This window comes from Purpureocillium takamizusanense, chromosome 1 (genome assembly GCF_022605165.1).
Source record: "Purpureocillium takamizusanense chromosome 1, complete sequence".
Lineage (NCBI taxonomy): Eukaryota > Fungi > Ascomycota > Sordariomycetes > Hypocreales > Ophiocordycipitaceae > Purpureocillium > Purpureocillium takamizusanense.
The window spans coordinates 1521358-1541811 of record NC_063068.1 but is presented as its reverse complement, the minus strand read 5'-3'; the positions used below and the strand labels follow the sequence as shown (position 1 = coordinate 1541811).

Sequence of the window (20454 nt, the reverse complement as noted above, 5' to 3'; positions counted from 1 at the left end):
GCAGTGGCCTAGGCAGCCGACAAGTCGTCTTGGCCAACGCTGCTCTCTTCCACACAAACCTCGGACACGCATACTCGTGGAGGTCTCGTTGTTGTGATGCCTCACGTTCAAGACACCTCTTGCCAGCAAACTTCGGAGACGCCGGATGCCTGTCCGGCAACCAGGGCGCCGCAAGATCGACGCCAATCGTGAATGGCAACCCATGCCATGCAAGCGCTCCACCCAAGTCCAAAAGGCCCCCTTCCCTATTTTTAAACTGATCCAAAACTACTTGGTAACAAGTTTTCGTCGTGTCTGCAGGCAATCGAACTTGGACCCCCTGCTGGGGTTGGACGACACATGCGCAACATGGATGGGCTCAAACCCAAGAGTGCGTGGAGACGATGACATTTTCAGGTCTTACCGATATCAGATGCCGCCGGCACTCAGATGAAACGTTCCTGCAAAACCCTATCTTTCGTGGGCGCTAATGATTCTCTTGTTGTAAGTAGTCGAAGGCGTCAATGAATCCGATGGCAACGCCGACTGCAAAACTTGTCAGGATCAGAAGCCCCCGGAGCAAGCTAAGCGTTTGCAGCTCTCGGCGAGTTCCTCTCTGAGCTTTCTGTTATCGTGAGGGCAAGATGTCCCGCATTGTTTAGCTCGCCATTTAGATCTCACGACGTGTAATGACGGCGGATCGAGGCTGAATATCACGCAGCGTGTTGTGTTGTTGAAGCCGTGACAGGTTTCGCCGCATCTTGGCACCGCGGCACTAGCCTCTTTGACCCTGCCTGCGGGCTCGTTCAGCCTGCAGCACCCGTCGCGCTGGGAAAGATTTGCTTGCATCATGGTGTGTACTGATGGCGTGTCTTTCCACGACTGCGCAGAAAGATCTTTTATCGATGAGGCTGTGATAGCGCCGGTCATGTTCTCGGTAAGAATCGCCGCGCACAGCGCCTGCATTGCTCATCCATGCTCTCCTATTGTCGGCGACAGCTGTCGGCCAGCAATAGTCTTATCACGGCGCGTCGAAGCCTCGTCGACGTGTTCGGCAACGCAACCCCGACTCTGACACACGTTGGCAGACCTTTGACCCGGCCGGGCTTGAGGGGGGGAAACCAGAGACGATGGCCGTCGTGGGTCGGCTGCATCGGGACGGGACTAGTTGGCGGCAAGCAAAGCGCTCCGCAGGATGCTGACGCTTTCGCAGATGATTGCTGGGATTGCTTCTTGTCCAGCCGGTTCGCCTGCACGTACCATGTGGCCTCCAAGGTGAAGCTCGTACTTAGCACGTATGAGTTGTCGCTTGACGACACCATCGTGAAAACAACGCCGTTGCATGTTCGGCGCTGGTCCGGCACACCCCCCCGCCCCACCTCATCGAAGCGTGCACAGCAAGCAATCCCAGTCGGCTGGGCAGGTTGCCAGGATCCGACTTCTCGTATTTGACCGACGGGGAAAATCCAAGTCCATCGTGCCAACCGGCTCTGTCTCGTGGGGCACGCACAGCAGAGCTTTCCTTGTACAGCGGCACTGCAAGCGGGTGGAGGGCATGTATCAGACCGAGAGCCTTCAGTCGCCCTCTGCTACTGCGGGCAGCAACTGAGAATATGGGCGGCATGAAAAATTTCTGCTGTTTGCGCTTCCTTTTTGCGCGGCTCGTATCGTAGCTGCTTTGCCTGCAAGGAGGGATCGACGAGGCTCACAGTCCACGGCGACCCGATGTGACGGCGGCATCCAGCGGCATGCGCGCCTCTGGGCGATCGCTGCGGGCGGCGGATAGGCCTGCACGGGGTAAACAGGCGTCGCGTCACTTGTGATCCGCGGGCGTGGTTGCACGCGGCACGACAGTTGGTGTTGCTGCTTTCGCAATGGCGGCCAGGCGACGATCAGAGCTGTTTCTTGTCCCGTCGCGGCTGACTGGTCCTGCGGGTGCGGTGCGGCGCGAAGCGGTGGGCAGAGCGCGCGCAGGTTTCAGAATCAGACCTGACCAGGGCAGGGCAGGGCAGGGCAGGGCAGGGCAGAGGCCGTCAGAGCCGGGCTGCCAGTTTGGGGAGCCCTATTCGTTGCCGTTGCTGATGCCCCGTGATGGCAACACGACGCGGGTGAAGGCGTTGCTTTGTCCAACGCGACCCTCGGGACTTCTTGGCTGGCTGCCAAAAAAAAAAGGTACGCTGTCTGGAGGGGGGTGAAGAAGGAATGCCTCGCTCCCCGCCCCGTACAGCACGCACCGCTTCTGCAGTGTAGCCTGCGAGGGGCGTCTTTCGTTGAAAGCGCATGGCTGCACTTCGTAACAATAGTCCCTACTGACCACAGACAGGCAATATTTTAGTCCGTGCAAAGTACAGAACCTGCAGTGTCGCGCGGCAACAAGTCCATGGCCGACAAAATCTGACTGAGGTAAATGTTGAACGTAGCGACGTGCGTGGGCGGCGCTCTTCAGAAGACGAAGCGCACTCGACCGACCGGCTGCAATTACCTTGGTACCTTACAGGCCCTGCGCTCCTGCCTCCTTTGGCAACTGCTTAGTTACGCCCTAGTCGCCACCCATAACACTCTCATCACTCCGCTTGCACCTCGCCGAGCGAAGCCCATTCAACCAACAGGCACCTGCCGCCGCGAGGCATTGGCCTTCCAAATCTAGGGTCCTGGATCTCTGCATTGTATACTTCGTACCTGGTCGTCGCGAACCAGGACGGAGGCGAGCAGCAATGCTGTTGTTCCAGGCGCTGCTGGGACTTGCCAGCCTATGCGCCACCGTCGTGGTCGCAGACGACGGCGGCAAGGATCTTGGCTCTGTCCTCGCGGGCAACAAGAACCTTACCAAGTATTATGACCTCATTAAGGTATGGGTGTATTCACATGGATCATCAAGTCGTGTGCGGAATGTTCAAGTCGGCTCACCGTTGTGCGCAGAAATACCCAGACATCTTGCTGCAGTTGCCCAGCTACCAAGGCGTCACCGTACGTTCCCCTGAGTCCTGAAGTGCCTCTGCATGTGCATCCCGTCCAGCAGCTGACATATCTCAGATCGTTGCGCCGTCAAACAAGGCGTTTGACAACATTCCATACACGTCGCTCAACAGCCAGTGGGATCCCGAGGACAAGGCAAAGACAGTGCCCCTCCTCCAGTACCACATCCTCCAGGGCAATGTCTCGACAAAGGACCTGGAGACGGGCCCGACTGTTGTCAAGAAGACGCTCTTGACCGACTCCAAGTACACCAACGTGACCTCGGGGCAAAACGTCCTCATCAACAAGCAGCCCGGAGACGTTGTCGTCTTCACCACCAGCATGGGGACGCGCTGCACCCTCGTCGAGGCGGACATCGCCTTCCAGGGGGGCCTCATACAGGTGGTCGACAACCTCCTCATCCCGCCCGCACGCATCGACAAGACGTCCGAGGCCTTCAAGGTGTCGTCGTTTCTCGGCGCGCTCTACGCCGCTAAGCTCATGCCGGACCTCGCCTATCGCAAGAACGTGACCATCTTCGCCCCCCAGGACGAGGCTTTTGCCGTCGTCGGTGGCGGGCTGGAGAAGCTGGATGCGAAGAAGCTCGCGCGTGTCATGGGCTACCACGTCGTAGTCGACCAGGTCATCGTCTCGTCGGCATTCTCCAACGCCACAAAACTTCCCACCTTGGCCAGTGACGGCAGCTCCAGCGAGGCCGTCACGGTCCGCGTCGCAGGAAACAACAAATACGTCAACTCGGCACAGATCGTCCAGCCCGACATTCTCATCGCCAACGGCATCTTGCACCTGGTGTCCGATGTGCTCAATCCCGACGCCAACGCCGCGGCACCGAATCCCACCCTCGGGACGCAAGTGCCCGCCTTTCCTGTCAGCTCTGCCAAGGACGCCTTCACTTCCGCTCTGCCGTGCACCAAGGACTGCCCCGTCACAACCACGGCGGCGGGAACCGATGCCTCAGGGGCGGCTACGGCGACGACAAGCAGCACATCTTTCCGTTCTAGCTCGAGCAAAGGCGGGGCAACACTGGCCAAGCCCACCGGGGGCGTAATAGGGGCAGCAGCTATGGGACTCTTGGGAGTCGGCGCTGGAATGGCTCCGTGGTTGTAGACCAGACGGGAAATGGCCGTTTATGGATGCCAGTGAGCCCTCAGCGAGACTTTCTCGATATCATAATCAGTGGCAGGAGCCTCAAGCATGTTGGGCATGGTAATGAGAAATATGTATCGTAGTGCCAGGTGGTGAGGCATGAAGGACGTGAGCGTGAAGGCTACCGGCGGCGCAATCTAGGAGGCGGGCTGAGTATCTCAAAACGATCGTACGTATTGAATATCTAGAAGAGTAAGCATGCGGTCGGCAATGGAGAGAGGGAGGCCACGTCACGAATTTTGTACTGAGGTTTCCTCTCCGTGGGCAGTACCATGACGGGCTATGAGGACTTTCAGTCGCGATCTGAAGAGAACGTAGACGGACTGCGTGTCTGTCCCTTCCTGGCCAAGGACTTACAGTCGCGTCACGAGGTCACATCAAGCTGCAGGCAGAGAATGTAGATCGAAAGGGTTCCTATCAAGGCTGGTGGCACACGGCTGCTCTTCCTGACCGTCGGCCAATATACAGGTATCCACGGTGAGGTTGGTTGAATAGTACATCAACTGCAGGGTAGAGTCCAAAGACACCAAAGATGCCGCCGAAAAGTGACCGCATGATCATGTTCCAACTCTCACGTACCCAGTATCGCCTGTCGCCCTTTCGATTCATGCCCTGCTACGAAACGAGGTCAGCCAAAATCCGCGACGAGAAGGAGGTTGGGGAAGAGGCTAACTCGTTCTCGTGGTATCGTCGCACATCGTACACATTCCCTCATTGGGGAACAGTCGTCATCTTGGCAGATGAGTAGTTGAGTCAAAGCTCAAGACCATCAGCGGTAATCGCGGCGGGGGCCAGTTGGGGGGCCAGGGCGATCATAACTCGCGTGGCTTTGCTGGGCCGGGCTGCGGCTAGGGCTGCGGCGCCGGTAGCCGTCGTCGTAGCGATCACCACCACCACCACCACCACCACCACCACGGTGAGCCGACCGGGACGGCGATCGAGACGAGTACGAGCCGTACGAGCGGCTGCGATAGCGGCTGCCGTTGCGCGGGCCACGAGGCTCGGGGTCGCGGTTGGCGTTGGCTCGTGGGCCAGAGTAACCGGGAGAGGGACGACGACCGTTGCCATAGCCACCGGCCGGGGGGTGGCCATACGAGCCGCGGCGATCGCGGAAGCCCATGTTACCGCCACGTGAGGCAGGAGGCGGATCGACCGCCATCATGCCGCGAGGCAGAACGATGGAAACACTGATCATGGAGCCGTCAATTTCGCCCTCGTGCATGCGCGCAATGGCAACCTCAGCATCTACTTGATGCTTGTACAAAATGTACGCGGTGCCGCGGTTCGTGTTGTCTGTGGTACACACGCGTCAGCTTGATCAGTGAAGGCAGCGCAAACGAGGGGTCACGTACAGGTGCGGTTCATGGGCAGGTCGAGATCGAGAATGGGGCCATAGCGGCCAAAGATCTCGCGAAGGTGACCCTCATGAATGTTCTTGGAGAGACGCTCGACCACAATCTGGGTGGGAGTGGGTAAGTTAAGGGCTTGTAAAACGTGGCCGCGATGGGCATCACGAACTTTGGTACCGTCCGGGCGAGGCGACGGGCTGCGATCACGACTGTCCCTGCCGCGGGGACGGCTCCAGCTGCGGCCACGGCTCTCGCTGCGGAAACGATCGTTGCGGCGGGAACGCGAGCGGGAACGCGAAGGGGAACGCGAATCGTAGCGGCGGCGGGGGGGGCCGGGAGAGCGCGAGTCGCCGGAGCGAGGCGCGGGCGAGCGGGAGCGGCTGCGCGTGCGAGACCGATAGCGGTCACGGCCGGGTGATTGCTCGGGTTGATCACGCGAGCGCGAGCGCGAGGCCATGGCTGCAGTCGGGGTGCGCGGGTGCGCGATGGCGATGGCGGGGGAGGGAGGATGGTGCGGAGGGGTGTGTTTGCAGGTTGAAGCTTTGAACTTTTGGAGCTGGCACACACGACGCGCTACTAGAAATGTTGCCAGCCAGCTGGCGCGCAGTCACGTGGGGGGTGCCCACCCGGGGCTGTCGCCAAATTCCAGTGCAGTCCTCTGCCAGTGCACGCAGCCGGCCAGCGACGAACAACAACGCGATTGAACACGTGCCGTTGTCAAGACGATTGTGAGCGTGCAACCGGCCATTCTGACCCACGTGACTCGACAGACGCAAAGGGCTGCGATTTCCATTCTTACGCCCCCAGCGCCTTGCATAAGACTACTAAACCATTTTATTTATAGCTTCACAGCGGTCCGTTCATAAGCCTCCAGGTTCCCTTCAGGACCCCTCCTCGCCCGTGCTGTTAGTAGATAGTAGATTCAACTCCCGCACCCATTGCTCTCAAGCCGCACCTCCCACCGGCGTCAGCTTCACCCAACACCCGTTGACCAGGCTAATCGTGGTGCTGGCCTGCTGCTCCATTGGCGCGTCGTCGGCAGCCTCGATGCTCTCAAAGACCTGGAAGAAGCGGGCGGTGAGGTACGACATCATGGTCAGGGCGAACTGCTGCCCAATGCAGATGCGCGGGCCACCGCTGAAGGGGACATACTCCCAGCTGTGTGTCACCGTCATGATTCAGCCCTTGATGCCTGCCGGATGGAACGGCCCCGTGGCCCACGGGGAAAGGAAAGGAAAGGAAAGGAAAGGAAAGGAAAGGAAAGGAAAGGAGGAGCTTACCTCATGCGCAGATTCTCCCACCGCTCCGGGCGAAACTCCTCCGCATCGTCCCCGTAGACGTCCTTGCGTCGGTGCAGACTGTACAGCACAAACCGGCAACTCGTCCCCTGGGGCACAAACATTGGTCCCTGGCCGTCCGGGCCGCCGCCTCGCGGGAGCACCGTGTCCTTGTTGGCGGTGCGCATGTTGGTGACGACTGGCGCCCAGAGACGCAGCGCTGCCTTGCCCGTCAGCCATCAAGTCTTCATCATAGTAGTACCTGTTAGTATGGAACTTGGACGGGAACGTCTCTCACCCTCCCTGAGCACATTGTTGAGGTACTTGAGCCCCTTGAGGTCCTCCCACGTCGGCCTCCGCCCCTCCAGGTCAGCCACCTCGGCGCGCAGCCGCCGCACCACCTCGGGCCGCCGCGCGAGCTCCCAGAACATGCTGCTCATGGTGCTGGCGCTCGTGTCCCGCCCTCCCAAGATCATGGCCAGCAGCTGCTCCGTGATTTGGCTGTGCGACGCCCCCGAGTCGACCATCTCGTTCATGAAGACGTATGGCCGCTCCTGCGACTTGCCGCGCCGGAGCGCCTCCGACACATACCCGTCGATGTACGACTTGCAAAACGCGACCGAGTCGTTCAGCTTGCGGTCCGGCAGCAGGAGAAGCAGCCAGCCTAGCCGCGCGCGGCTTGCCGAGGACAACAGCGCGTACTCAAAGGACTGCGTGAACTTTACAGCCCGCGGGGTCGGGTTGACGAGCATGTCGGTCGAGTAGCCAAACCTGTTATATAGGTAGGGATCCATCCCCCGCCCGCCGCGATGAGCCACACGTCCTCTGTCTGGGATACCACCCGGCCACGAGGGACACGCACATGGAAACTTACATAAAGTCCGTCGACGTGTCCATGGTGAACATGTACAGCAACGCCTGCAAGTCCACCTTGGTCGACCCGTCCCGCGGCAGCCGCCCTAGGAAGGTTTCCACGTGCCTGTCCGTGCACTCCAAGTCCGCGATCTGGTTTCTCACGAAGCTCGGGCGGATGAGAGCGCGGGCGTCGGCCCACTCCTTGCCGTTGGCGGAGAAGATGGCATGCGGGCCGAGGGCGAGCTGAGTCGTCTTCTGGCGCGTGCCGCCAATGGGCCATGCGTCAAACTGCGTCGACAGGAGAGCCTTGACGTTCTCGGGCTCGTTCGTCATGATCATCCACGACCCGATGGAGAGATGCCAAAACGTCTGGCCGACGGTGCGCGTGAACAGCTCGTGCCACGTCTCGAGCACCGCGTTGCGCCGCAGCGCGCCCGTCATGAGCCGCAGCCAGTCGATGCCCAGCACCGGGTCTTTGTGCGGGTAGACGAGCGCCGGGAGCGTGCCGTGGAGGCGCATCCCGCGCAGGTGCAGGTAGCGCCGCCGCGTGGCGACAAACACGGGCAGTGCGAGGAGCACCGCGATGCTGAGCGAGGCATACGCGGACACCAACTCGGGCACAAGGTGGTGGCGCCGCGTAAGAAATTCGATGCCAACCAAGACGATGTACGCGCCCGCGCTGAGCGCCACGGCGAGGAAAGCCGCCTCTCCAGCCATGGATAATGGTATGTTTGCCGAGAAGCAAGGCAGCTTGGCGGATGAGGGCAGTGGAATGCCGCGCAGCTCCAGTTGCGCGTTACTTCCAGTATATATGTGTCCTTGCACCTTGAGACCTCAACGCCATGGTCTGGCCAGCTTGCCCCCGTGGTTCCCAGCCCCTCACCGAGCCGGACGCCACAAGCGGCACGTAGGCGCCGCCTTGCCCGAGACAAAGGGACGGAAGGACAGCAGGTCCAACCATCGATGGCTCCAGTCTTCTGGCACCAGTTCCTCTTGGGATGGTGGTCCAACCAGCGCAAGTCAAATGATACCCTGCCTTGCGCAGCAAAGCCCCCCCTCACAACGCACCAGCAAGTTGATACCGAGGCTGTCCCGCAATTCGCGGCCCGTTGCCCGCGAAATCCGGGGGATCCTTGGCTGGGGCTAAGCCCAAGCAGTAACGTGGTAGGGGTAGTAATCGGAGGTCCGGTGGTCGTTTGCATGTGTCTGTGCTGTGTTGGCGCTCCTCAAGCCGCCTGCCTGTGGGTGCTTGCTGAAGATCTGCGCTCCGTGGCGAGACGCCCGAAATGGCTTGTTGTCCAGAATTACGTACGAAGTAGACTTCTCCTTGAACGAATGGGCGGGTCTTCCTCGACATCACCTGCTTGCTGTCCGCAGTAGACGAGATTGGAACTCTATCGACCTCGAGGCACGTTAGGAAAGAAAATTTACGTCAAACGTTGCTTCGAAAGCGGCTTCAAGGCACAGATACAGAGTCGGCCGGGTAAGCCACCCATCAACAGAATTCACTCAAGACGAGGCCATCTATGTTCAACATGACTCCCGTACACGAGCCCGACCGACCGGCCACGCCGCCATGACCCAAACATAACAAGCCCATGATTCCATCAAACTCCGCCAGCAAAGCACCCATTGAAGCCGCTATATTTCTCCTCCTTTACATGGTCGGGATGCCTTCGTACTCGGCGTAGCCCAGCGCGAGGTTCATGTTTTCTGTGCAAGTCAGGTCAGCCTCCCATCCCTTATCGCCGGGATCTCGGATACTCACGCAGGCACTGGGTGGCGGCGCCCTTGAGCAGGTTGTCAATGCTAGCGCACACGACTACCCGCTTGCCACTGCTGTGTACCGCAAATCCTCCAATCTCCACGCCGTGCCTGTTCATGATCTCCCTCACTAGCGGCGCCTCGCCCACAACCTTGACGAGCTTCTCGCCCGCGTATCGGTCCTGGTAGATTTGCCGAATGTCTCGCGACGTCATCGTCTTGTTGAGCGGAATGTTGATGGTGTGGTGGATACCTCGGAACCACGACGCCACGTGGGGGATAAAGCTGACGGGCGTATCCAGCTGCCGGCTGATCTCGCGCTCGTGCACGTGGTCGGTCAAGCTGTATGGCATCAGGTTGTCCCGAAGCTGCTCAATGTCGTTCTTCGGTGACGGTTTGGTGCCAGCGCCTGAGTAGCCCGAGACACCAAACACTGTGGGTTGGCCACCCAGATGGTCCAGGATGGGTGCAATGCCAAGCTGGGCGGCCGTGGCATAGCATCCGGGGTTCGAGATGCGCTTGGCCGGGTAGATGAGAGATCGCTTCGTCAGCTCTGGCAGGCCATATGTCCACGTATCGGTGAAGCGGTGGTCCGCGGAGAGGTCGACGATGACGCTGGGGCGGTCGCGGCCCTTGGACGCGGCGTCGATGGCCTCGATGTACGGCTTGCACACGCCGTTGGGCAGAGCCATGACCCAGCAGTCAACCTTGCCCTCTTTTTCGAGTTCACCAACCTCCTCCGGGCCAAGGCTTTCGTAGATAATCTTCCTCTTGGTGTAACCTTGCAGCTCCTGACCCGCCAGCTCCCGAGAGGAGACGTGCCTGAGGTCCATGTAGGGGTGGGCGTTAAGCAGATCGATGAGCGCCTGGCCGGTGTATCCGCGTGCGCCGATAAGGCCGATGCGCGCAGGGACCGTGTTGGACGCGTTCTTCTTGCCCAGTGGAGGGTTCGGGTTGGTGGTGGTGGCATAGCCGCGGCGCTGCACGCCGTAGCTGAAGGTGGAGTATCCGCGAGCCTGCGACGGCACTTGGGCAGCGCGCAGGGACTGGCTGGCAGACTGCGAGGCCCTCTGGAGGCGAGACTCGAGATTGGAGTCGCCCAGCATGGCACGGCCGTGGGATACGAACTCCTTATGGACAGCGGCCAGCTCAGCCGGGTGCTGGTCCTCGCAACCGTAGTAGAACAGGGCGCTGCCGTTGTGGTGGCGGATGCCTTCGGCCTTGTCGTAGAACCAGGTTAAGTTTTCGTCGGCCTGGCTGACGGTCCAGACCAGGCTGGGGTGGTCCTTCCTGATGGCAGCGAAAACGTTGTCAGCGACGCTGGTCAACCATCCCGACTTGGTGACGTTCAGCGTGGCCAGTGTGGGCAGGGTGCGGCCGTTGCCGGGCTCGAGAACGATGGCTAGACACTGCATAGACTCGTCGTAGTAAGCCGTGAAGGGGTTCTCCTGGAGGAACTCGATCCATCGGTCAACGGTGGCGGCAGCATCCATGCCCTCACGGTCACGGATAAGGGTCTCCTTGACTTTGTTGATGTCGCTAAAGTCCGAGACCGACGTAACCTTTTGAATCTTGTTGCCGCGGCGAACCAGGGTGCCAGCACCGGAGTCGGTGAAGAGCTCCTTTTGCAGGTCGCTCGGGTGGATAATGGCAACGCTGGAGGTTCGCGGGAGCGTGTCAAGCAGCTCCTTGATTTCCTTGATCTTGAGACGGGTCCCGTAGCGGCACCACTCCTGCGACATGAGGTGATCAAACTCTTCGTCCAGGTTGATATGGGAAATCTTGTCGCCCGTGCCGTCAAACAGACCGCCCTTCTCCGACAGGTAGACGACCTTGAGTGGCTCAAGCGCACGAGCGAGCTCGGCAGCAGCCACGTCGGCATTGACATTGAGCAGCTGGCCATCCTCCGTCTCGGCCATGGAGGTGAGCACGGGAATGTAGCCGGCCTCGATGGACTTTTCGATTGACTCCTTGTTGACCTTTGTAATCTTGCCCACGTACTGCCATTTATCCTTGTTAAGGTAGTCGGCCATGAAGACACCGCTCAGCGACCGCGATTGGACGCCAAGGTCGTCGAGCCTATCAATAAGCTTGAGATTTTCCTCGAGGAAGAGCTTGCGGGCAACGCCCAGTGTCTTGGCATCGGTGACGCGGATGCCCTCCTCGAACTGCGGTTCGACTCCGGCATCGGCGAGAAGGTTGTTGAGCTGGGGTCCGGCGCCATGGACAATGATGGGGTAGAGGCCGAGTTCTGTGAGGAAGAGCAGGCTGCGGCAGAGCTCATCGATGTACTGGGTGAGGATGGCGCCGCCAACCTTGATGACGGCAAACTTTTGTGACGAGACGGAGGTGAATAGCTTGAGGTATTGCTCGCTCTCACGCTTGCTGCCAATGGAGCTCAGCGTCTGAATGACAATCTCGCGAGCGCGGTCCCTGGCCGGTGGGAGGGCGCATGCCCTCGTGGTGGACAGGGCCCGGCGCTGGAAGGCGGCGGCGACGGAGACGGATCGGGCCTTGTTCGGAGCCGCGAGGGCAGCTCGGGGCGCCGCTCGGGATACCGCTCGAGAGCCAACCCGCGCGGCGATCGCGGGGGCGGAAATCATGGTGGCAGACGACTTCTACGGGCCCAATTGGCTCGGCGGCGGCGGCGGCGGCGGCGGCGACAGTTCGAGGCGCGGGGGGTCGTGCGATGCGAGGGACGGGGTGGATGGGAGGGAGGGACGGCGGGCGGCTGTTGGTGGTGAGTGACCGATTTATTAGGAAGAATATCGGGAGAATTTTGGTGAGGGAGTGGACTTGGCGGAGGGGCAGAATCAGCCCCGAAACCGCAGTTGCAGCCGGGCGGTGACTGGTTCAACAGCATCCTCCATCCTTCCCCGGCGGTACAGGTGAGGAGGTCCACTGCCGCCCGCCGTCTGGCTCTTGGCTGGCTGGCCGGCGCTTGGGGGGACCCCATGGCACATGGACCTCACCTCAGTGGAGCCACTGGCCCACCTGCCGCCCGCCGGCACTGACATAATGTAAAGGGTTCGGCGTGCCGAGAAAGAGGGCGGGGGATGGAGGACGCAGCCCGTCTCCTAATAAATGGCATCTGTGCAGTACGTACCTTGCTTGTCCTTTGGTATGCCGCTATTGTCAGATCAGGTACCTAGGTGGGAAACCTTGAGTGCCTGGGCGACAGGTTTGGAAGAGGTGTCCGTCTATGGCTCTGCCCCTCTGTAGGTCCGTAAAGACCTTTGTAGGTGGTCCTCCTGTCGGCAGCCTCTGCGGTGCGACGGCGTCTCTGTCTCCCAAAGCAGGTATAGTATCCCTTGCTTTAGGTAGAGAGAAATCCCCAAGGCAGGCAGTCGATCTCAGCCTGCAGACGGAGTCCCGCGTACGATAGAGGGGCGTCACCGGACAAGGAGTGGCGGCGGGTGCCCGGCCGGGGCGGATGGGGAGGCAGGAGAGCAAGGGAAGCGGCTCACGTCTAGAGAAGGATGATGAGAAAATCGTAAGAGAGCAGACGGCGAGCGCAGATGCGCGACATTTGTATCCATGTTGCCAGCACGGCCAGAGCCCGCCGCTGTCGCAATCGTCGAACCCCCGCTAGCCCGTTGACCGGAATTCCCACCAAGACCATGAATGTGCGTGCGCAACGAGTTGCGGCAGGGGAGAAACGTGTAGTACTAACGCGGCAAATGTCCTCCGTGGGGAGGTAGCATTTCGCCCGCAAATGTCGCTCGACGTTGCAGCCCGGGCGTCAAAGTTACGCTGGCGAAGCACAGAGTTCCGCGGGACCTGGCGGCCGAAAAACGCCGCATAGACACCTGCCGTTTGACCCGAACCCCCTCAGGTACTGCGACTTGGACGTCGCCGTGATGCTACCTCCGCTGTACCGGCCGTCCTGCTGACGCCGTCCCGGGTGCGGCAAAAGAGGCCGCCTGCGTGCAGTACACCGCCGCAATCTTGTTCACGCTTTCATGGACTTGTCCCCAGAATTGCCTTGTCTGCTTGAGGCCTGAGCCATTTTCAATAAGAAACGCATTGGCATGTGCCAAACTGGCGCACAATAATTCCCTCTGCCTGTTGTTTTTTCTGCGCCTGCTCCCCGCGCCGAGGACGCTCGCGACCCTCGGAGCCCGGCGCACATCACCTTTATCCCTCTCCTTGTAGGTAGGTAGGCTGGCGGTTGGTATTTGACGAACCCGTCGGCACGGAATCTGTGGCGTGGCCCACGTTTTGTCAGGCAGTCTACTTTCGCACTGTCCTCAGAACCAACTCGTCAATGCGACGCAGATCCAACCCACTTCTGCGCGAACATAGCGGGAAGTTTGCAAACACAGCGCTGGGCTTGACGCCTGCCTCTTCGGAGCGCATGGCCGCCCCACGGTAACACGGGGAAACGGATGCCCACCCTTTTGCTCGATCTACTAGGGTGCCGACGCAGCATTAACTTACTGATCAGGTCGCAGTCTGCACGAGGCCATCACCAAACGGCCTGGTATCCCTTTAGCCAGCAAGGCTACAATGCACGCCGGGAACCAAAAATAGACGAAGAGATATAGCTCAATTATGCGGGGGAAACGCCTGGTCCTCAGTCATACATCAAAGCCCAGCCTATCATTCGTCGTGGGGCTACGCTGTGAGCGCTTCTCCGAGGAGCCCAAGGCCACGGCGAACGACCGGCGTCGCTACACACAAATACCCAGACCTAGGTCCAGCGAGAAAACTCCACCGTGCTCAAATCAAAGTGTCCATCATGTCGACTCCGCTGCCGCCTTCGACCTTCAGTGTCGTGTGCTCGTGAACCTGCGAGATCGACGTCGTCATGTCTAGATTGGGCCGACAGGGCCGAGTAACCAAACCGTGGGGGGATATCAACGAGTAGCAACGACTTGTCGTTGTTAGTAAGTGCGGAAGCGTAGGGCATGGGGGTGCCCTTACCACTGGGGATAATGATGATGCAGAGCAGGATGATGATGCCAGCAATCAGACACATGCGCATCTTCATGTCTTTCCACCACATCTGCTTGCGAACCCGGTTGGCGCCTCGGCGGAAGCCTTGAGCGGAGACAGCCAGGTTGTCGGTCTTATCCTGGAGTGCGTCCAGGCGTTCGCCGCGCTGAGAGACCTTGTTGATGTTGTCACGCATCACACCGACCGTGTCGTCGATTTGCTATGTCACATTAGCATCGCGTAAGTCGGAGCTGCGCCTGATCCGACACGAGATTGTAGAGGGCGCGACGAGCAGATGTGGGCCGTGCGACGCTGGAACAGTGAAGTTCTAGAGGCGATGCAAGCGCCACACGGTCCCAGGGACTGTTGGGGTCGACGCAGCACGACGCAGCGTAAACCTTCGGCAACCATCGAGTCGCGACCCAAGCCACTACCAGGCGGTCGCAAACCGCAGACCTTTGCTATCTGCTGCAGCTGCAGACAAGCCATGGAAGCGTTTCTGGTCGTGGGTGATGATCAAGGCAGGAGGGGTTCGTAGCCATTGCTTGGTGTCGGAGATGTGCCTTTGTTCCTCGATCGCGCAGCTCGCCGGCGTCGTCATACAATCTCGCGGGATCAGGCTCGCCTCAGAATGCACAGAGAACGTACCGCTTGCAGGGCTTGAGTCCTGGCATTTCCGCCAGCGCCTCCCTGTTGCGAGCCGGCTTGGCCGCTAGGGATGTAGGGGTCGTAGGGAGCCTCCTGCTCAGGCATGGTGGCGGCGATGTGAATTTAATGAGTCGAAACGAAATGATTTGACAGTCGGCAGCGCAGTCGTTCGAGGAAAGCGATGCGATCGGGGTGCGTTGTTCGGTTCGCAGATGAGGCGTTGCGGTGGTGATGGGAATGGAGAGTTTGCGTTGCCGAGCACTGGGAGGCGAGAGACAGAGGTGGCCAACCCAGTCAGGTGGTTGGCGAGGCGAAGCGCTGCCACAGGCTGACGACAGCACCTTGGCTGCGGAGGCAACGGAACTGAAACCTCCGGCGACTCCTCCAAGGCCCCTCTCTGCGGCACCTGCGATGCAGCAACCGACCCGTTTCCAATAATGCGAAGGTGTCCAACCCGTAATTCTTTCTTATGATGTCGAATTTCTTATCAATATCATTCCGCTATGTGCCCGTCCACTCCTTGAACACGCCCAAATGAGAGTCCCATAGGTACCTTTTACTTAGTACCAATGACCCCTGGCACGTTACCATGGGACGCGCGACCAACGAACCCACCACCTGTTCCCAAGGGCAGAGCAATTGTCCGCGCCAGCTGAGTCATTCAGTGAGACAAAAAAGATGTGGGGACAATCACGTGACATAAGCCACACCTGGTCCGTGTGGCTGAAAGAGGCTGTGGCTGTCCACGGGTCGGCCTGATGCCACCCGTTCGCCTTGTCCCGGAATGTATATTGTACAGAATGACCTCGGATGATATATATCGAGCCATTCAGCTTCATTCGTGGCACTTGGTCCCAGCAGTGATTAGGGAATCTCCGTACATCTGGGCCAGGTCGCTGCTGGTCGCACGCGGTTCGTTGCAAGACGGTTTCAGGCGACGACCGCGGCATCGGCTCAGGAACGTCTCAGACAAAGAAATCGCTGCTTGCGCCCACTCACCACATTCCTGCGCATGCGGTCGGCTTTGTCCTGTCATTCGGCTGCTGCGTACTTCTCAGAGCTGCCCCAGTCCGCACAAGAAAGTAAGTTGCAGCCCAGGCATTGTTCCCCGTACATTTTGCCGGAGCGTCACGGTCTGCGCTGTCCCTCTGCGCTTGTTTTGTAAACGAGCGGGGATGGTGCGAGCTTCCGGCACCTGGGCGTGTCTACGGACAAGGGAAGCTTTGGATGTCAACCAACAATGCGCCTCCCCCTGCCAGCCTTCTGCTCCCCCGCAGTCTAGGTAGGGCTGACTTCTGCCGGAAGCGTCCGCCTCGTACGAAGTAGCAGCCGACAGATGGTGCGACGTACCAATGTACCATCAACCTCTTGCTCTTCTCCCCGAGGCGAGATTTCGAGGATACAAGGGCTCGCGACAGTGTGTCTTACAGGTGGAGAGAGCAGATGGTCGCGGCGACAAAGACCATCTCTAAGCGTCCCCGCCTTGTGTCATCATCGATCAACCGCGGGGGGGCTGATCCGGCTATCCAAGCGGGCAGCCCCCTCACCACCATGCTGGCGAGCCAGAGTGCGCCATGCCGTCTGCCACCAGACCAGTCCAGCGTACCGCCGTGGCTGGCTTGGCTCTCGTATTCCATGTCCCATTTCCCAGCGCCGTTCCTCGCATCAGGCAGCTCTCGCTCTTTGGATGGGTGTCTGCCTGAGAAGGAAAAACAAATGTCGCTATTCGCTCCGGCCGGCAACAATCCATTGCACTACAATTGAAGTGCGTATTTCCGATTGCAGCACAATGCCGTGGTACCGAGGGGCTAGTACGTACTAGCATTGCCAGCCCCCGGTTTTGCGGGCCAGGCGCCAACGGACGATTCGGGCGCCAGACTTCGTATCCGCAGGTGGGGCCTGCCGGCGCCGGATGGTACGGTACGGTAGGTATTCCATCAAGACCCCAAATCCTGTGCCTTGGGCAGTTCTCTAGAGATTGCCGAGGACTATACTCTATGTTTGCAGGTGGGATGCAAATGGGCCTGTTTTCTGGTAGCTCGGCGCCAGCATTTTTTGTACTCGAACCTGCTCCCTTGGCGCGGGGGAAAAGTTGGAAGCAAAGAGCGGACGCACGCGGGGAGAAAAAGGGACAGAAACGGAGGCCGAGACAGAAGCTATTGCTTGGCCTTATATCCGAGCTGCGCATTGTGTCAGACTCAGGCTTATGACAACCCTCGCCAAGTCTGCATGCAGTTCGGCCGGCCAGCATCGCTCACTCGTCTGGCTTAGTACCTACCTAGACGGACGGATGCGTGCGCACCAGTCGCGGCGATAATACGGTACGTGATACTTGCCCACGTAGTCATGCCTGTTCCTGCCTCGGTAAGTACCTACCTGTGCGCAGGACCTCGTACGTCGTACCCCCCAGCAGCGCGGTACGAGGCAAGCAGTAGAGTAGCTCCTACTGCATGCACTGCCGCGCCCCAAGTTGGTACCTACTCCGTACGGTACATCGTCATCCTGGACTTTGTCCGACTTGTCTGTGTCTCCCCGGCCACCCAAAGGAAAGGCCGCACTCGGCTGAGGTCCCCTCATCATCTGGCCCATTGTGGAATCACGGCCCCTCGTCGACCCCGGATGCACCTGCGAGGGATGACGACGCCTCGTGGCTTCAATTGACGCGGCCACGACCGTCCGTCTGCCCCCCCAGGAACTTGTCCACCCTATCCATCCCAACCTATACCATCCCCATCCTATCCCAGCCCCTGCACAAGCCCTTCCCGTCCTCACCTCGCCGCTGCTGGCAACCTCATTCTCTCTCCAAGCACATGCGACGAACCTTGCTCGACCTCCATCTTTTGCCTGCTTCCTCGACTGCAGCGCCATCCGTACAAATATACTCGTACTACACGCATCCCAAGGTTTCGACGGCAGCTTGTTAAAGCTCCACCCACACGCGCGCCCGCCTGCATCAAAAAGTCGCCTGCTAACTAACTACCTACCCGCTCCTGGGCTTGGCTCCGGCTCTCCCGCCTCCACCTCCTTGTCCTTTTGCACGCTTGCTCGCCTCTTCCTTTTCTTGCTCAAGCACAGCCAGGCTTGGCTCTTCACCTCTCTCTCACATCGATTCCAAGACTTGGCAATCTTTCTGTACTTCTTGATTGTCCATGGGTTGCCAGTTGTGCTTCCGTGTCTAAAGGCCCCGTCGCGGCTACCTATAAGCGCTTTTAACATGGTCCGGGTCCCTCGGTGGCCGGGGTGGCGCCAGGCGGCCACGGCGTCGCTGCTGGTCACAGCCAGCCCGCTGGTCGCGGCATACAACCTTGATCCCAACTCGACCGGTACGTTTCGCATACTCTAACACCGCCATGCCGATTCGGCTAACTGACAAGTTGTTCTGCAGAATCCGTCACCACAATTGCCAAGCAAATGGCCGAAGACATGCTTTCTTGGTACAACGGCGACAAGCCCGGTGGTACGCCTGGCCTGCTGCCAGACCCATATTACTGTAGGCGCATGATCCTTTGTGCTCGACTTCGATGGCTTCTCTAACCAATGCCTCGCAGGGTGGGAGGCCGGTGCCATGATGGGCGCCTTAATCGACTACTGGTATTATACGAAAGACGATTCGTACAACAATCTCATTACCAAAGGCCTCCTCTTTCAAGTCGGCGACACCAACGACTACATGCCACGAAACCAGACACTCACCGAGGGCAATGATGACCAGGGCTTCTGGGGTCTTTCGGTCATGTCGGCGGCCGAGTACAACTTCCCGAACCCTCCAGCCGACAAGCCGCAATGGCTCGGATTGGCGCAAGCCGTCTTCAACACGCAAGCCGCACGGTGGGACACCAAACACTGCAATGGCGGTCTGAGATGGCAGATCTTCAGCTGGAACAATGGCTACGACTACAAAAACTCCATCTCGCAGGCGTGCTTCTTTGCTCTCGGCGCACGCCTTGCCCTTTACACGGGCAATCAGTCGTACGCGGACTGGGCGGTTAAGACGTGGGATTGGATGGTAGGCGTCGACTTCATCGACAAGTATTGGCGAGTTCTCGACGGGGCGCATACAGGACCCAATTGCACCGACATCACGCCATATCAGTTTACGTACAACGCTGGAGGCTTCATTCTCGGCGCCGCCGCCATGTACAACTATACCGAGGATCCTGTCTGGAAAGATCGTTTGGACAATCTGGTTGAGGGCACCAAGGTGTTCTTCACCGGGCCAAACAATGACATCATGACAGAAGTGGCCTGTGAGCCTGTGGACCGCTGCAACCTCGACCAACAGTCCTTCAAGGCGTACCTGAGCCGCTGGCTTGCCGCAATCACCAAGTGGGCGCCACACACGTACGAAGTCGTGATGCCGTACCTGCGGGCGTCAGCCGTGGCGGCCGCGAAGCAATGCACGGGCGGCAAGAACGGGCGTTTGTGCGGGCTGAAATGGACCACCGACGAGTTCGACAACAACACGGGGGTGGGACAGCAAATGGCTGCAATGGAGGTGACGCTTTCATGCATCATCAAAGATCGCGGGCCGCCCGTAACAAACGACAAAGGTGGGACGAGCAAGGGAAACCCTGGCAGCGGTGGCAGCGACGTGGGCCGTAACAATCCCAAGGGCCCCAGCTTCAAAGCCATCACCGCTGGCGATACTGCTGGCGCCGCCATCCTCACAGTTGTCGTGCTTCTTGGCATGATGGCGGGAATGGTCTGGATATTCTTGGATGAAACATCCGACAAGACGCCCATGCAGCAGGTCAGGAGCTTTCACAACCTCACAGCAGCGCAAATTGCGGCTGTCGCTGCCGGCGGAGGTGGTGCCGCAGCATTCTGGAAACGAAGGGGCGAAGACTACGATGAAAAAACTGGCGCCACAGTTGGCTCGATCAGCGAGCGAAGCTCTCGGTCGAGCGCAGAAAACAACATGATGATTGAAACAGCCCCGGTCAGGATCGGTGAGGTTCGCAACCAGGGCGCCAGCAATCCACGACGCCTCTCCAACATGCCGCTGGGGTGGCCCCGTAACCCTTCCGTGCGTGCGAGCTCGACGTTCGAGTCAGGACACGTCCGGCCAATATCGGGAACCGACCTGGATGGCACAAGACCATCGAGCGGCACCGGCTCGTCAGATTTGATACCGAAGCGACCTCGAGCTACTGTAAGACGAAGGTAGACAGTTGTACGATTTTTGAAGGAATTTGTTGTCGCGCAGAAGGTTGTTTCTGGGGCGTTCCGAGGCTTGATTTCTGCACTTCCGGAGCGTCGACCTAGGACTTTTTGCATTCGTTGTTGGAGTTGAGGGGCTGGCGTAACAGGTGTACATGGGGACTACGCTTCATACACGACGAGCTAGATCAAGGGCCCGGACGGGTGGAGTTGGATCGAGGTGTTATATGGCATTTCAGGACACTACGGCACTAGTAGTTACAATGGGTAGAGTATTGGTCTCTACAAGTTCGACATGGACCTACGGCGCCGCATGTAAAGTATTTATGACAAGATAAACGACATCGTCATTATATTGTTGA

At 59.3% G+C, this 20454-nt stretch overlaps 6 protein-coding genes across 7 annotated transcripts; 2 read left to right on the top strand and 4 right to left on the bottom strand.

Annotated features, from left to right (window-relative positions):
- The first annotated feature begins 2168 nt into the window (after window positions 1-2168).
- On the top strand, window positions 2169-4092 carry JDV02_000513 (uncharacterized protein). The gene is made up of 3 exons (XM_047981330.1): window positions 2169-2828; window positions 2899-2946; window positions 3013-4092. The coding sequence occupies exons 1-3, from the start codon at window positions 2694-2696 to the stop codon at window positions 4060-4062; spliced, it is 1233 nt and encodes a 410-aa protein (XP_047837288.1). The 5' UTR covers window positions 2169-2693; the 3' UTR covers window positions 4063-4092.
- Window positions 4093-4502: 410 nt separating this feature from the next.
- Window positions 4503-6125, bottom strand: JDV02_000512 (uncharacterized protein). Its single transcript, XM_047981329.1, has 4 exons — window positions 5620-6125; window positions 5454-5559; window positions 4775-5394; window positions 4503-4716 (listed from the first exon to the last, which is right to left on the bottom strand). Exons 1-3 carry the CDS (start codon window positions 5905-5907, stop codon window positions 4871-4873), a joined length of 918 nt encoding a protein of 305 aa, XP_047837287.1. The 5' UTR covers window positions 5908-6125; the 3' UTR covers window positions 4503-4716; window positions 4775-4870.
- Window positions 6126-6270: 145 nt separating this feature from the next.
- On the bottom strand, window positions 6271-8544 carry JDV02_000511 (uncharacterized protein). 2 transcript variants are annotated; one of them, XM_047981328.1, is made up of 4 exons: window positions 7602-8544; window positions 7026-7498; window positions 6731-6947; window positions 6271-6608 (listed from the first exon to the last, which is right to left on the bottom strand). In XM_047981328.1, the coding sequence occupies exons 1-4, from the start codon at window positions 8297-8299 to the stop codon at window positions 6395-6397; spliced, it is 1602 nt and encodes a 533-aa protein (XP_047837286.1). In that variant the 5' UTR covers window positions 8300-8544; the 3' UTR covers window positions 6271-6394. The 2 variants fall into 2 exon arrangements, with proteins under 2 accessions (XP_047837286.1, XP_047837285.1); XM_047981327.1 differs by having other exon boundaries at window positions 6731-7498.
- A 439-nt stretch (window positions 8545-8983) lies between these two features.
- On the bottom strand, window positions 8984-12991 carry ARG6 (Protein arg-6, mitochondrial). Its single transcript, XM_047981326.1, has 3 exons — window positions 12453-12991; window positions 9351-12077; window positions 8984-9295 (listed from the first exon to the last, which is right to left on the bottom strand). The coding sequence occupies exons 2-3, from the start codon at window positions 11947-11949 to the stop codon at window positions 9240-9242; spliced, it is 2655 nt and encodes an 884-aa protein (XP_047837284.1). The 5' UTR covers window positions 11950-12077; window positions 12453-12991; the 3' UTR covers window positions 8984-9239.
- A 1214-nt stretch (window positions 12992-14205) lies between these two features.
- SNC2 (Vesicle membrane receptor protein (v-SNARE)) lies at window positions 14206-15037 on the bottom strand (the record flags this gene model as incomplete). The annotated part of the gene is made up of 3 exons (XM_047981325.1): window positions 14206-14222; window positions 14273-14504; window positions 14933-15037. The coding sequence occupies 3 exons, from the start codon at window positions 15035-15037 to the stop codon at window positions 14206-14208; spliced, it is 354 nt and encodes a 117-aa protein (XP_047837283.1).
- Window positions 15038-17666: 2629 nt separating this feature from the next.
- On the top strand, window positions 17667-20435 carry JDV02_000508 (Mannan endo-1,6-alpha-mannosidase). The gene is made up of 3 exons (XM_047981324.1): window positions 17667-18255; window positions 18318-18422; window positions 18481-20435. The coding sequence occupies exons 1-3, from the start codon at window positions 18147-18149 to the stop codon at window positions 20097-20099; spliced, it is 1833 nt and encodes a 610-aa protein (XP_047837282.1). The 5' UTR covers window positions 17667-18146; the 3' UTR covers window positions 20100-20435.
- Window positions 20436-20454: the final 19 nt, after the last annotated feature.

Bases quoted from the DNA above. Each gene is read 5' to 3' on its own strand.
- JDV02_000511 (XM_047981328.1), bottom strand. From the start codon at position 8,299: ATGGCTGGAGAGGCGGCTTTCCTCGCCGTGGCGCTCAGCGCGGGCGCG. The intron at 6,948-7,025 runs GTGAGAGACGTT...CGGGCAAGGCAG, and splicing joins CAACAATGTGCTCAGGGAGG to CGCTGCGTCTCTGGGCGCCA. The intron at 6,609-6,730 runs GTAAGCTCCTCC...GGTGACACACAG, and splicing joins TGGGAGAATCTGCGCATGAG to CTGGGAGTATGTCCCCTTCA.
- JDV02_000512 (XM_047981329.1), bottom strand. From the start codon at position 5,907: ATGGCCTCGCGCTCGCGCTCGCGTGATCAACCCGAGCAATCACCCGGC. The intron at 5,560-5,619 runs GTTCGTGATGCC...ACTCCCACCCAG, and splicing joins CTCGCCCGGACGGTACCAAA to ATTGTGGTCGAGCGTCTCTC. The intron at 5,395-5,453 runs GTACGTGACCCC...TGTGTACCACAG, and splicing joins CCTGCCCATGAACCGCACCT to ACAACACGAACCGCGGCACC.
- ARG6 (XM_047981326.1), bottom strand. From the start codon at position 11,949: ATGATTTCCGCCCCCGCGATCGCCGCGCGGGTTGGCTCTCGAGCGGTA. The intron at 9,296-9,350 runs GTGAGTATCCGA...TGACTTGCACAG, and splicing joins CGCCGCCACCCAGTGCCTGC to AAAACATGAACCTCGCGCTG.
- JDV02_000508 (XM_047981324.1), top strand. From the start codon at position 18,147: ATGGTCCGGGTCCCTCGGTGGCCGGGGTGGCGCCAGGCGGCCACGGCG. The intron at 18,256-18,317 runs GTACGTTTCGCA...GTTGTTCTGCAG, and splicing joins CCTTGATCCCAACTCGACCG to AATCCGTCACCACAATTGCC. The intron at 18,423-18,480 runs GTAGGCGCATGA...AATGCCTCGCAG, and splicing joins GCTGCCAGACCCATATTACT to GGTGGGAGGCCGGTGCCATG.
- JDV02_000513 (XM_047981330.1), top strand. From the start codon at position 2,694: ATGCTGTTGTTCCAGGCGCTGCTGGGACTTGCCAGCCTATGCGCCACC. The intron at 2,829-2,898 runs GTATGGGTGTAT...CGTTGTGCGCAG, and splicing joins AGTATTATGACCTCATTAAG to AAATACCCAGACATCTTGCT. The intron at 2,947-3,012 runs GTACGTTCCCCT...GACATATCTCAG, and splicing joins CCAGCTACCAAGGCGTCACC to ATCGTTGCGCCGTCAAACAA.